The following is a 14,128-nucleotide window of genomic DNA, read 5'->3' on the forward strand; positions in this document are numbered from 1 at the left end:
CTCCTCCTGTCTTCTGTGTGGTGAAACTCAGAATTTCAGCTTTTGTCTTCCTCCTGTGATCAGGGACAATGGCTCTTCAGACCAGCAGCCTCTAAGGGACTCTTCACTAATTAATTTATTTCAAATTTACGTTAGCTATTTAGAAAACGGTTTTAATTTGCAGTAATATATTGTTACTTTTGAAACTTGCACTGGTACAGAAGAGAGCTTGACACTGATTGCTCACTGTTGTAACTGCTTATATTGAGGAGGATCCTGCTGGTATTTCACTTCTGAAAATGCAGTATGGTGATTCTATTTTAACTGGTTTAAATGGACTCAGGGGAAATTGAGAGGAGAAATGTTTGCTATTTCATGTTTTTCATAATCTTATTAAGAAGACATTTCTCAGAACGTGTCCTGGAATCACGTAACACAGTTACTGTCACTTTGATGAGAAGATACAGAGCCAGAGATGGAATCTAAAAACTATAGTTACTATCTGCTCGTTACAGGGAATTGTGTTTGCCAGTGGTGAGAGAGTATCTTGCGACACAAAACAAGGACTAAGAAACAGTGTGTATTTTTTTCCACTGCCTATTATGGGTTGTTCAGTGAGTTGCTTTTTCCGTCTTTAGTAATCAAGCTTGTGTGAAACTGAGAAAAGCCTCAAACAGCAACAAATTCTCAGGTTTCTGTGGCCGTAACCTTTGGGGGGGACACACACGGATCCCCATTTCACCATTCCCCAGCTGTATTCCCTTCATCCAGAGGTTCTCCCTGCCCAGATCCACAGGGGTTTCTTCAGTCTTTGCTCAAAATACACTGAGGTTCCTCATCCACTCTCACCCTCTCTTTTCATTTCCTTTGATCTTTGAATGTGTTGGTTTCCTGAAGGCAAAGTGGGTTTTTTCAACTAAATCTCTGGAAATGGGTTTTATCCATGGGCTGGGCTGCAATGAGACAAGTATTGTTTGTTTTCACAAAGTTGTCCTGCTCACTGGAGAAAGCTATACTATAGTTCTCTGAAATAATGACTATAAAATAGTGTATAAAAAAGCTGGATGGAAGCAAATGCAGCTTCCAGAAGACAGCTAATAACAAGAGAGTGCTTTCTGAGTGTTTGTTTGTTGGGGTGCTCTGAGCAGTTGCAGCAGCCAAGCAAACAGATGTTCTGCACACTTAACAGGAATGTTTTTAAGTTATTACTTAATGTGGCTGAAAGAGTTTCTGTTACTTGTGTGCACAGCACAGATCTCCCTGTAGCCAAAAAACTTGCATTCCACATGCGTTCACAGGTACTTCATCTGTCACAGGTAGAATATTGCTCTTGGAGTTAACATTTTATGGAGGATCAAATCTACAGTTAAAGATCCTGGAGATTCTATCTCCTTTTCACTTCTTTTTCTTGTCTGTTCCTAACCAGGTCACTAGTTTGTGCATTTCCAGTTCAAACCGATGAGTGCCAGTTAAGGTTGTGAATCACACACTGAAATGCTCATTTTACAGTCATGGTTCCATAACCATTCGTGTTTCTTTGTGCCAGGTCTGGGTGGGCACTAATTTGATGCCAACTTTATCAGCACTCGTAGGATGCTGAGTTCCTCAGTCTGTTGGGGGCTGATACACAACTGCTGCTGAGTCTGGGAGCTCAGCTCCACGCCAGTCTCTGGCACGTTATTAAAACACAAAGCACAGAACAGGATGCTCCAAGGAGATTATGATCTGCCCTGAATGCTCAGAAATGCTTTAACTCTAAATGTTATTATCAACTATTGTAAAGTATCATCAACTTCTCTGCCTGGGGGCACGTGTTGGCATGGCTTTGTATTTTCTTTTTAAGTGTTTCACCTGCAGAATGGAAGAAAACCTGCACACAAGGTTCTGGTTGCATGAGCAGAAATTAAGTTTTATTAGAGACATTTTCCTTCTACAGAGCAACCTGAGTGACAAACAGGTTGAATCTGGAAAGCAAGAGCCAAGTGCCAATGATTGAAACCACGAAGCGTTGCGGGCAGAAGCACACAGCATGCATGGCAGGTGGGCGGGTGGCCCATCCGAGCAGCTCCAACGGGCCTTTCTGGGGATGAGGCATCAGCAACAGTGAGGAACTAGTAAGAGCATCAGGCTTTCCTCAGGAGCACGGGCAGTGCAGAGGATTGGGGCCAGTTTCTGTTTGGAAGGTCTCGGGCTGTAGGTTCCTCTCTGTATATTCTTAGTCAAAAGATTTTCTTCCGTACCCTGTTCAGAAGTAAAGGAAGAGTTAATTCAAATCTGTGCAGCATCAGCATTCACCAGGCAGAAAGGAAGCTTGATTATGTGATAGGTGACCCTAAGCATTCCAAAAGCATAAAGGAAAACTTCAGCTTGGTATGAAAGCATCAGATTTTATGAGATTTGGCAAAGAATGTGATGGGAAGAAAAACCGCTGGGGTTTTAACTGCACCGCTAGCTGATGTCCCCACAGGACTGACAGAAATTCACTGTGTGTTTCCTAAGCAGAGTTGATCTTTTGCACACAAATAGGAAGGAATTTTTAATAAAAGTAAATCTAACACTTTCCAGAAATGTTAGTTTACCCTCAGTACTGTTTACCTCCAGATGAGGGTGTCAAAATAGTGTATAAACAAGTCAGGGTGGGACTGAGAGAACAGCCTGCCCACACAGTTCTCACCTTGGCTTTCACCACCGGTCCTGCAGGACTGAGACTGGGAAGATGAAGAGTAGGAGTGGGAACTGCTGATGCCTCCTGAGATCCTTCCTCCGCCTCCTCCTCCAATAGTACTGCATCCACCACCGCTTCCCCCTCCCATTCCTCCACTTCCTCCTCCCATTCCTCCACTTCCTCCTCCCATTCCTCCTCCGCCACTTCCTCCTCCCATTCCACCACCAGAGGAAATGCAACCACCGCCGTATCCACCACTCATGCTACCACCTCCTCCTCTTCCTCCTCCTCCAGAGTAGCTACCACCTCCTATTCTACCACCTCCCATGCCTCCTCCCATTCCTCCTGCTGGCATTCTGCAAAGAGAGAGAAAAGAAGAGAAAAAACATTAATCAAATGCATGTCTGGTCTCAGAAAATCCATACTGCACTTCTCTGGTCTGAACTTCTCCTTCTTAGAACCAAGCCCAGTTCAGCAAGTCAAAACCCAATTTCCCTTTCAGTTTCAGCTCGAATGTGAGAGGTTCTGCACATTCTGCTCTGAAGTTGCTTTAGCAGTGTCTGGTGTCACTGCACTCCAGATTGGAGAGGCAGGAAACGAAGATTTAGCTATTCCTTCAGGTGCCACTTACAAGCACAAGGGAAACTGAAGTAGCTTAACCTTTCAGAGGATTGTCCACTGAGGCTTTTATGAGGGTTTGGAATACTATGGCCATTTTTCTGCTTGCAGTCTTTTCCAAGGTGGCTCCTGTCTGCTCTGTCCCTGTCCCTTTCTGGAAGGAGGGTAAAGGGCAGGCTCTGGGCATGGGTCTCCCTGGGCAGCTCCAAAGCAGCATTTCAAAATTTCTGCATTAATCTTTCCCTGCATGATTTGTATTCTGAACAGGTTTGCTAAGAAATATATATAGCACCTCAAACCTGGGAGGTGTTTGGTCACGATAGCCGAATGAACCTAATTTCAGTGCAAAGCCTGCTTTGCCAATCTAGACTCTTAATTTCCTGTCTTGGTGACTCATCCAGAAACCCCAGGTTTCACTCAACACTCTTTCTTTTTGCCAGTTTACGTACACGAGGTCCTGCTGCCCTTCCTCAAGCAGCGCCCGGTACTGAGCGATCTCCTGCTCCAGGCGGGTCTTGATGCCCAGGAGCATCTTGTACTCTTCGTTCTGACTCTCCATCTCACAGCGGATGCTGGCCAGCTCCTCCTCCAAGGGGCCAATCATGGCCTGGATCTGCTGCAGCTGCAGGTTGTAGCGACGCTCTGTGTCTTCCAAGTTGGATTGCAAGGAGTCTACCTGCAAATGGAAAACAAAATACACTGTTTATGGGAATGTGGAAAGTTTAATTCATCTTTGTGGAAAAACTGGAGGTCTTTGCAAACCAGAAAGAAATGTATCTTTGAAGGCAACTAACACAGTATCCCAATCTCTACTGATGAAGTGACCATCCTTTCATTCTGGTGACACTGACAGCCTGTGTCCCAGATGCAGCAGAAGCAAATCCCTTTACTTACCATGCTGATTTGGGACTGCAGCTCAATTTCCAGGCTCTGGTATTCACGTCTCAGCTCAGAAATCTGTTGGTTGCTTGACTGGATCTCCTGGCCACTTGAGTGGACTTGTTGATTAACTTCTTCCATCTGAAACATTCACATACAAAATGAGACATTTCTGATAATAAGGGAGCATTTTGGGGTTATCATAGAACCCTCGAGAAAGCAGTAAGAGTAATGACACAGTGCAGACTGTTTCCCACACACTGCTCAGCCAGCTCACTCGGTGTAAATCATCTTGCTGCTGGATACAGATCCTACACACATAACCTTAATACTCAGGAACTGACCTCTTACACTAAACTGCTTAAAGTCTTTTAAAGTTAATGTCCATTAAACAATCAGCATGAGTTTCCTTTCCTCTGCTGGATGTAAACAGGTCTGCTTTACCTTGGTTTCATACCAGCTTTCCACCTCTCTTCGGTTGTTTTCAATCAGCCGTTCGTATTCAGAGCGCATTTCATTTAATTTTTCCATCAAATTAATGCCAGGAGTAGCGTTGACCTCCACATTGACATCACCACTGGACTGTGTTTGCAGTCCTTTCATTTCCTAAAAGAAAAGCACAAAAAAACCCCACCATGTTCACAAAGCTTGAAGGTAAGGAGCAATATCATCGTTTCAAACCAAAGGGAAGGGACACAAATCCATGTCACTCCTGCAATGGGGACCTCATCTGCCCTGTTCTCAAAGGGAACATGCCAAAGCCAGACCTTGCAGTGAGCTAGAGCCTGGCCCCACACGCATGTTGACCCCTGCATTTTCTCCTCAGGGTCAGAAGGGATCCTATGCAGTGTGGAAATCCTTCCTTGTCTTGTTCCCAATGGGCAATATCACTGCAGATAGTGCAAGTATTGTGTCTCCTCTATATGATTTTCCTTCTGTGAGTTCAGCAGTGAAATTGTACGGTCTACTGAGCACCATTCTTTTTCCTGATCTCATGTTGCCACATGTTGACCAAGGTGTCTTACTACATCAGCTGCAGGCAGCTATGGATGCTACATATCTGAAAATCAAAGCCAGTGTCACACTGGGTGACCAAGCCAGTGCCTAATCCTGTTACTGCTACTGGAAGAAGTCCAGAGGAAATTGTGTGTTCAGTTTTCATTAAGCCTGGAGAAACTTACCTCTTCATGGTTCTTCTTAAGATAGATCAGTTCCTCTTTTAGGGATTCAAACTGTGTCTCCAAGTCAGACCTGGCCAGAGTCAGCTGATCCAGGAGTGGACGTAATCCATTAATGTCACTTGCCACACTCTGGTGGAGAGTGTATTCAGTTTCATACCTACAGGGCAGACAAGAGAGATAGTCAAAGTCCTGACAGACCTCTTTCCTCATTGTCTTCATTATGAACAGTTCCTGTCAGTATGTCTTTGGTCTTTAATCCCATTGCTCAATCCTTAAAAGCAAGGACCTGGTCCTCTTTCCATCTCCAATAGGTTTGTTTGATTTTGGTAGAATTTCCCTCTCTGAGATGTGTATGATGAGGATTACACTTAGAAATCTGTGTGCAAGGATGGAGAAACTTAGAGTGCAGTCCTTTAAATGGCACTTTTCTGTGACTAGTCCAGAGAAAACCAGTACTGAACAACTAGCAAAGCCACTCTCAGAGGGCTTTCCCCAACAGTTATAAATTCTGTCATGGGAGTCAAGAGGCTATTGCATCTACAAGTCATCATGAGGGGTCCAGAGAGGGACAGACAGGAAGGGACAGACTCACTTCAGTCTGAAGTCATCCACAGTCATCCTGGTGTTGTCAATGTCGAGGAGGATCTTGTTAAGGTCCACATTTGCACCAACAATCTGAAAGGGAGAGGGCAGGTGTTACTGGGGCAGTGGTCTTTCCAGCCTGACAGGCAGTGGGAAGGAATGCCTGTGCCAAAACCCATTTCCAAAACACCTCCATGGCAATGTCAGGCCTGAGTAGTCCTGCAGGACCTACATAGAGGGAGGAGTTTGTTGCCTTTGCTGTCAGTTTTGGTTTAAAAGTATCCATTAAAAACATAATAGCTTGTTGGAAAGAATAACTAAATAAACTCCTCATACTCCCAAAAGAGTGGGGAAAGATAATTCCCATTGCACTTGGCAACAACCATGTTCAGGAGATAACTGGCTGAGGCTGGAGTCAGGCTAACTGCACATGGGGGCTCATCCTGTACGTTCACAAACAGCTGCACTAGTGGCACAAGGAAAGAGAGCAAGGATTGTGTCTCCTGCCCAAGAGAGAGGAACTAACGGGGCAGAGCACAGCATGAGCCCTGAACAGGCCCCACAATGGCTGCACTAGTGATGAGCTGCCACTGCACCAGACAGCACTGCCTGTGCCAAATGCCACTGTGCCTGAGGACACCTCTCAAGCACCACAAGCAAAGCTGGCAGGCAGGCTTTTCCCCTCACCTGCTGCCTCCTGGCTAACAGGAGGGACATGGTGCTGCAGGAAGAAGCGCTGTTGTGGTGAGAATCTGTTCAGAGGTAGTCAAATGTCACCATACCTGGTTCTGCAGTTCTTCGATTGTTCTGTAGTACTGGCTGTAGTCCCTGGTACCGGTGGGACCATGGTTTTTATACCACTCCCTGATCATGTGTTCAAGTTGAGCATTGTCATCCTCCAAGCGCCGCACTTTATCCAAGTAGGAAGCCAGGCGATCGTTGAGGTTCTGCATGGTCAGCTTCTCGTTTGTGGAGAGCAAGCCAGAGTCTTCCCCAAACCCCATTCCACCAAAACTGCCTCCACCATAGCTACCACCACCAAAGCTGCCGCCACCAAAACCACCACTACCCCCGAAGTTACTAAATCCACCTCCACAATATCCACCACTACCAAAACTGGCTCCATAACCACCTCCCATTCCCCCAAAACCGCCGCCGCCGGATCCAAATCCTCCTCCCATGCTTCCACAGCTCATTCCTCCTCCATAGCTACCACCACTCATTCTCCCACCATAGCTGCTGCGGCTGATCCTTCCACAACTGCCACTGCTAAAGCCCCCTCCATAGCTGCACCTAGAACCTCCTCCACCAAAGCTTCTCCCGGAAAATCCTCCGCTTCCTCCAGAAGAGGTGTACCTCCTACTGGACATTGAGGAGTATCCACCAGACCTACGTACTCCACAGCTGCTGCCTCCTCCACCACCGCCACTACCACATGCTCCACCACCACCACCGCCACCACCACCACCACTGCTAATTCTAATGGTACTAGTCGAAGATTTAGTGCCACAGCTCATGATGACAGCAGGCAAGAGTCTAACCACAACCCCAAATCTAGGTGCACAGCCCGATAAGACTCAGGACTGCAAATTTTCATCCCCAACTCTCTCTATTTATACTTTTGACAGTGGGTGTCACCACCAGGGTGTTTCCTTCTCCCAGGGCATTTGTCAATCTTCTTGTTTGTGCCAAGAATAATTTGCTGAACAATATTTTTGTGGTGATATCTCAGGCAATCTAACCCACTGCTGGGTTTACACTGTTTGGTTAAGACCAAACATTTCATTTCTTTTGGGTGGCATTATTTCACTTAACTTCTGGAATAGGAAGAGTTGTGCCTCATGTGCCTGGATCTGCTTTAGGATGGGGGATATCTCATGTTGAGATGATATGTACCCGATGGAACTATCCAGAGAGGTTTTGTTCTTAGTTCTTCCCTAAAAGAAACAAGATGAGCCCCAAATCTCTCATGTTAGGCTGCATTTATTTGTTCAGCCATTAATCTACTTTCTTTGCTAAGATTTTAGTAGCTGCTGTTGTCAGAGCCTATTTCTCTCTTTTGCTCTTTCCTATTTTGTGCATTTAAAGTCTTGTACACTGCTTATGTTCTGTTGCGATCCACGACAGTGCAAGAGTTTCATCAGCAGGACTGGATAACCTGTCTATTTAGATTGTCAACTGGTGTGTCCCTGCTGTCACTTAGAGAACATCATTATTTCTGTGAGCAGTCTATCTTGGGCACTGCAGCAGGATTCTTATTTAAAAATCAAAATCCTTCTTTTGGGAAGAGAGTGATGCTCCAACACACTCAATAGCAAGTCCTGAAAACCAAGGAGAAAGCAACTATTGGATTTTTTTCATCCAAAGAGCTGCTGTTGATCTAAAAAGTAGGGAGCTTAAGGATACTTAAATTGTATTATAAAATCAACTGTAGCACAATTAGGAGCTGTATTAACGCAGACAATGACCTATAAACTGCTGTGTGGGAAGAACTTTTATGGTTTGATATAAAAGTACTCATTCTCTCTATTGTTACTGTGTCAGATATTACAGGTGATAGAGTAATTAAATATATTGCTCTTAATGCTGAGTTGGGACTCAATGCAGCACTCAAGACTTTAAAATAGTATCCTGAGAGACAGGAGCTGAAGGACCTTTTGTATAGATGGGTTGGAATCAGACTGCTGAGCCCCAGCAGGAATTGCAACCCCCCAGCCCTTTGGGTATCCCCAGGGGTCTGCCCAGGATGGGTGTTGGATCTGACACTGAACAACGTGTAACAGTGAGCTGAGCCTGGGCAGAGAGCGGTGACGGACCCTCACTCCAGGTGACTGTCACCGGCAAAACCGCCCTCATGTTCCTGAGGTGACAACTCCCTGCCCCAGCTGAACTGCTGAATCTTGCTTCCTCAGCACCCCTTAGCCCTGTGGGTGCTGTTGTGAGAAAAGTGCATCTCTAATGCAGGATTAACCTCCCCGTGCACAAGCAGCCCGTTCCTACCACCTCACCACCAGCACTCGGGGTCCTGCTGCAGAGGGACCCCAAACCGTGCGTTAGCGTGGAAGGAGACGTGTGTGTTCCCAGTGACAGCTCTGCTGGGTGCTGCTGACACGTCTTCACGATCCTCTAATGGCTCTGGGGGCAGCAGCGTGTCCCCGAACCTTGTGGGCAGGGACAGAGACAGGCACGTCCCAGGAACTGGTGTTGCTGCCTTGTCCCAGCATCCCCCGACAGACCCTTGCCGAGGCCGTGCAGCCCTCGCTTTCCAGAGCCACCTTGATGTGGAACTTGACTGTTTCCTGCTGCTGTTTGTACATCCCCCTGTCAGTCCCCACTCTTGTGTGACTCTTTTGCAAACTGCATTTCTGCCTCTTAACTTCTGGTCTTCTTTATGCTAAATTAAGGCTTATTTAACATCTTCTGGCTGAATCCATGTCCTGTCCTTTGCCCCGTGGTTTTGCCAGCGTTGCTTTATTGCTGCTTATGCAATCTCTTTCAAAAGTTCTCTGATTTTATCTCACTATTTGATATATTCAATGGCTTAAGGATGATGAAAGATTTCAAGCAGCTTGATGATGTGATAATTTCTCCTTGATTCACAGCTGGAGGATGGTAGTGTCACCTCTGCAGCGTAAACACTCTGTTGTTGTGCTGGCAGGTGTAGTTTGCTGAATGCAAAGTGCTGCTTCTTTTCAGTGCTCTTTTGCCTTTGTGGGTAATGTAATTTTGGGCAGTGGGGGCCCTTTCTCACAAACTCTGTAAGTCAGACCAATGATCATATTCCAATTTCCATCGGACTCCAGTGATAATCCTTGTGGATGTTTGCACAGACCAGCTAGAATGATCTGGGGGTTTGGTAGTGGAAATATTTCTCTGGAAATATTAAAACAAGTGAAAACATTTGCCTCTCTTAATCTGTTTATGTACTTTCTGAGAACCTACATCATCTCCTGTTTTATTTATAGCTTGTCTTTTTCTATACTTGTTCTCAATAGGAACTTGTCTGTGCTGGAAGGTTCTTCTGATAAGGGCATATCACACTGTTTGCTTGGAAAATGCTTTTAAAAATAAAAGCAATAAAAGAAAGAACAAAGCGTGGAGAATTTAGGTAGCCCCAAACTTTCATTTAATTGCCTATTATTGTCACAACTTCTCTGTAAAGGAGGAACACAAAGACTTTTAGACCTTTGGTAGCCTTTAAGCCAGACACCCAGGATGCTGCTCTTTGTTACTTCATTTTTGTTGGTAGTTCAATCTCAGTGTTTTTATGGAAATCCTGCTGCCTGTCAGCACCTGACACACTCCTGACAGCTGGAAATTTTCCCTGGTGATATTTTGTTTCTTTCACAGTCACTGTGTTCTCAAAAATGTAGTATGTGTCTGTATAATACTGATGTACCTGAAAAATACAGGTGAGAAGTTCGTCCTCCTGTCAAGTTGCACACATTGAATTCCCTCCCAGCAAACTTTCATATATTGATTGCTAAATATTTAACTGGGAAAATATTTACAAACCAGAGAAGATCCATTCTGTGGACAGGCTGAATTTGTCCCTTCTGAGACCACTTAAAGACCCTTAAAATTTTTTTTTTGTTCCCTGATGCTTTACTCTACTCTACTTGATGATAGAAAGTTCAGAATTCACAGAATTAGTGAAAAGAAACCAACATTTTTAGAACCTTTTCCCACCCCTTTCCTACATGTGATGCACAGTTTCATCGTTGAGGTCACAGTGTGGGTACAGCATCCAGTGTGCCCTGTCACATTGCTGGTCCCAAACCAGAGCAGGGTGAGGACCCTGGTTGCCAGAGCCACCAGTGTTACTCAGCCCACAGACGAGCAGAATATTTTGACACCACTACTGCTGCTTTTGAAGCTCAGCACATGCCACGTTTCCAGTGCAGCTGACATTCTTTCACTCTATCTCTCTCTGTTATTGTTACCCTTTAATCAGGCCTCTGCGATAGACATCAAAGAAGTGACTGCCTGGCATCAGAATGAAGACAGTCTCAGTGAGCAGCCCACGCTGCTCTATATTTTAGCAAAACTGGGAGACTTATCACAGGCTGGAGCTGCTGCAGTCAAAACAGGCCTGGAGATAGTGTACCCCCACTTCTGTGTCTGTGCACCAAAAAATGAAAGCATTTCCCTGAACCCAGTGTCAGCCTGATGCCTCAGGCAAGGGCCAGCTTTCTTCTCTTGAGCTGTTTAATAATCTCTTCCCATCACCTTTAACAGACATTCTTGTGAGAAGGGGTCTGTGCTTGCTCTCCATTCCTCTTTCATTTCCCAGTATTTAGTGAAACCACAATCATTTCCACAGACATTCAGATTAGGTTAGATTTAGATTTAGATTCCAGCAAAGGAAACTGAGGAGTACTAAGGCAGCCCTGAGCTTGCTGGTGAAGTTGAGAACCTCTAGCTCTCTCCTAGTGAGCCCTTTTGTGCAGGATAACTTGGACCTCCCAGACTGGTTGGTGATGGGGAGAATGCCTGCTGCTCAGGTGACGGTGTACACACTGTGGGTCGAGGCTGTTGTGCCATCCAGGTGACCAGTGGCTTATGCTTGCAAGTTACTGTCTCTGGCTGCCAGGTTCCATTCCCATCCCTTCCCGAGCCGGCATGGGAGCGCTGTCCCTGGGATTACCCCAGTCTCCCACAGGCTTAAGTCAATTTGATTGGAATAATTCTTTTGGAACCAAAAGGAGCAGTGTTATAGGGTGCCTATAACATCTGGAGGGCACGGTAAGAACATCTGTGAGCAAGGTCCTCTGGCTCCCTGGAGCTGCCTGACTCAGCCCCTTTGGAACAAGCGGCCCCATCTCCCCTCAAGCTGTGGGCTCCTGCAGCTCTGTGTCACCTTAACGCCTCGATTACTGCAGCATCCTGCAGGATGGAATGTGGCAGTTTGAATCCCAGCCTGCAAAGGCACTAATCCACTGCCAGGCTGTGTGCCCCAAAGGAACCCTCTCTTCCTGAGGTGCGTTGCCTCAGGCCATGCTGGGCTGAGCTCTGCTGAGGGTTCACTTGCTTCGGGGGCAACCAGTGTGGTCTCTGCTTCCCTGGGAAGGAGCTGGTACTTGCTGCCCTTAGTCTCAGCCTGCTCTGACCAAGGGCAGAAGCAGCCCAGGGACCCTGACAGTCAAAACATAAGATTTAGTGACTCTAATAACTGAAGGTGGTGAGATACCCACTGAGCCAGGCTTTGGGAACTAGTAGCTCTGCTGGTTTCTCCTTCTCCCCCAGGAGAGCAGAGAAACGGCATCCTTCACTGTCCTGACCCTGAACAGAATGTAGCCCCATAGCATTCAGTTAATAGGGCCAGCAGTTAATGTTAGACAAAAGGAGATCAGCAGAGTGTATGCACAGGCAATTTTGAAATCCCATCTGTGGCTTCAGATGGACAAAGGAATTGCTGCTGGAGCAGCCAAACGCACGGAGCGTGTGTGCACATTTGTTTTTGCCTGAGGCTGTTCTGAAGGGCTTGTTCCAGCACATGCTGCAATTTTCTTCTCAGAGCATTAATAGGAATACCAGATAAGTATCCGAATTGCAACACTTTGTGCTCATAAAATTAAAGCTTATTATGCTGATTAATGCCTAACAAAACGTATGCAAATGAAAAGCACGATGTTCTCCTCACTGCTCTAAATATCACCAGAGTCCCACTCTGAGCTTCGGCACCTGACACTGAGCACCCTGCGCTGCAGGAGCATCAGTGGTCTCACTCTGTTCCTCTGCTGAAGGGTTTTCACCTCATTCTTCTTACCACAAGCCTGTTCTCTCAGTAAGCAAGTATTAGTGATAACTTAGGCACAGATTTTGTGTGTACAAAATGGAGCAAGGAAAGAATCCTTAAACTGGCACTTTCTGCCAGGGCATGGCAAGAAACCATCTACATCTTTTTGTGTGCAGTGAGCGCTGATGCCATCATTAAATGGGCATTTTTTAAGTTTATGGGTAGTTTGTATTTAGTCACAGGCTGTAATGTGCAGAAAATAAACTTTATTATGTGAAGCTGCTTTGCATTACACGTGCAGACTGGTTACATCATAAGACCTTGTTATAAAGGTGCAGATCTTAGGTAAGGAGGAAGACAGTGCGATCAAGGCTGTTATAGTAATATTGTACTATTTATCTGAACTGCTCAGAAATATCATTTCTGTGGGTGATCATACAGTGTGAGTGTAAGCATGGAAATGAGCAGCAGCATCAGGTACTACAACACAGTGCAGTGCAGCGTTTCACATCGGTAACGTGGCTCCGGTTCCTCAGGCGCAGTACTGATCCGCCTGATCAGATTCTCCTTCCCATGCTTTGAACCCTTCAAGCTCCCTCTGCTTTGCTCTCACAAGGACTTGTTTCAGTGCAACCCCTTCTGCAAGTGTGCATACGCTCGATATTCAGATAACTGGCAGTTAAAATCCTGAAAGTAAGTGGTAGTTTAGAAGGAGGTATCAGCAGTGAGGTATCAGCAGTCCTCAGAGGTGCAGAGCAGCAAGCTCCACCAAGTGAATTGTATCTGACCCCCTCACAGGAGCCCCTAGGTGCTGAGGTCAGGCCATGGCCTGGGAGGAAGCACAGACTTAGCAGAGACACTGCTGAGATTAACTTGGCAGCTCTTGGGGGAGCCCTGAGAAGCAGGACTGCTGCCCTGGGCTGGTCTTAGTTCCGTATCCCAAACTGAGAGGTGGGAAAAGAACTGTCACAGCCTGCAAGAGGTGCAGCACCATCAGGGCAGGATTGGGGGACAGGCAGCACTACAGGGACCTGTACAACTCGACGCTGTGAGGGGGTGATTTTGCAGTGGGGGGCGGTGGGGGTATCCCTAACAATTCCATACTGAACACACGTTGCAGGCCAGTAGTAGCCTTTCACAGCGATAGCCAGTTCCTCAGGCCCCCGTGGAGACACTGCTCAGAAAACACTCTCTTCTTTAGTATTTGTTTCTTTTCAATGCTAATACCAATGGCTGGGAACCCAGTGTAAGGCAACATGCTGAATCACTGGCACAGATCTGCCTGGAACCCGGGTGTTCAGGATCCCTGTTCCCACGGTCTCCCACTCAATCTGTGTTTCCCAACCTTCGCCAGTGGGTGATGCCTTCCTGGGCACAGAACTCAGGAGAGAAAAGCTGCCAGCAGTGATGCTCCTACCTGCTTCCCTTTGTTTGTGTCTAAGGAGAGGAGTCTTAAATGGTGAATATTGTCGTGGTGAACTTGTG

The 14,128-nt window shown here is 46.2% G+C and overlaps 1 protein-coding gene across 1 annotated transcript in view; it reads right to left on the bottom strand.

Moving 5' to 3' along the window:
• Positions 1-1,909: 1,909 nt before the first annotated feature.
• LOC311201067 (uncharacterized protein) overlaps positions 1,910-14,128 on the bottom strand; it is a gene marked incomplete at both ends in the record, with an annotated part of 39,299 nt that continues 27,080 nt past the window's right edge. Inside the window, 9 exons of the mRNA XM_084275373.1 lie at positions 1,910-2,059; positions 2,654-2,854; positions 3,708-3,938; positions 4,157-4,282; positions 4,586-4,747; positions 5,323-5,479; positions 5,915-5,997; positions 6,687-7,458; positions 10,848-10,935. Coding sequence (XP_084131499.1) covers positions 1,910-2,059; positions 2,654-2,854; positions 3,708-3,938; positions 4,157-4,282; positions 4,586-4,747; positions 5,323-5,479; positions 5,915-5,997; positions 6,687-7,458; positions 10,848-10,935 — 1,970 coding nt within the window. The remainder of the gene's footprint in view (positions 2,060-2,653; positions 2,855-3,707; positions 3,939-4,156; positions 4,283-4,585; positions 4,748-5,322; positions 5,480-5,914; positions 5,998-6,686; positions 7,459-10,847; positions 10,936-14,128) is intronic.

The sequence above is a fragment of the Gallinula chloropus genome, assembly GCF_964237585.1.
Source record: "Gallinula chloropus genome assembly, chromosome: 26".
NCBI classification, from domain to species: Eukaryota; Metazoa; Chordata; class Aves; order Gruiformes; family Rallidae; genus Gallinula; species Gallinula chloropus.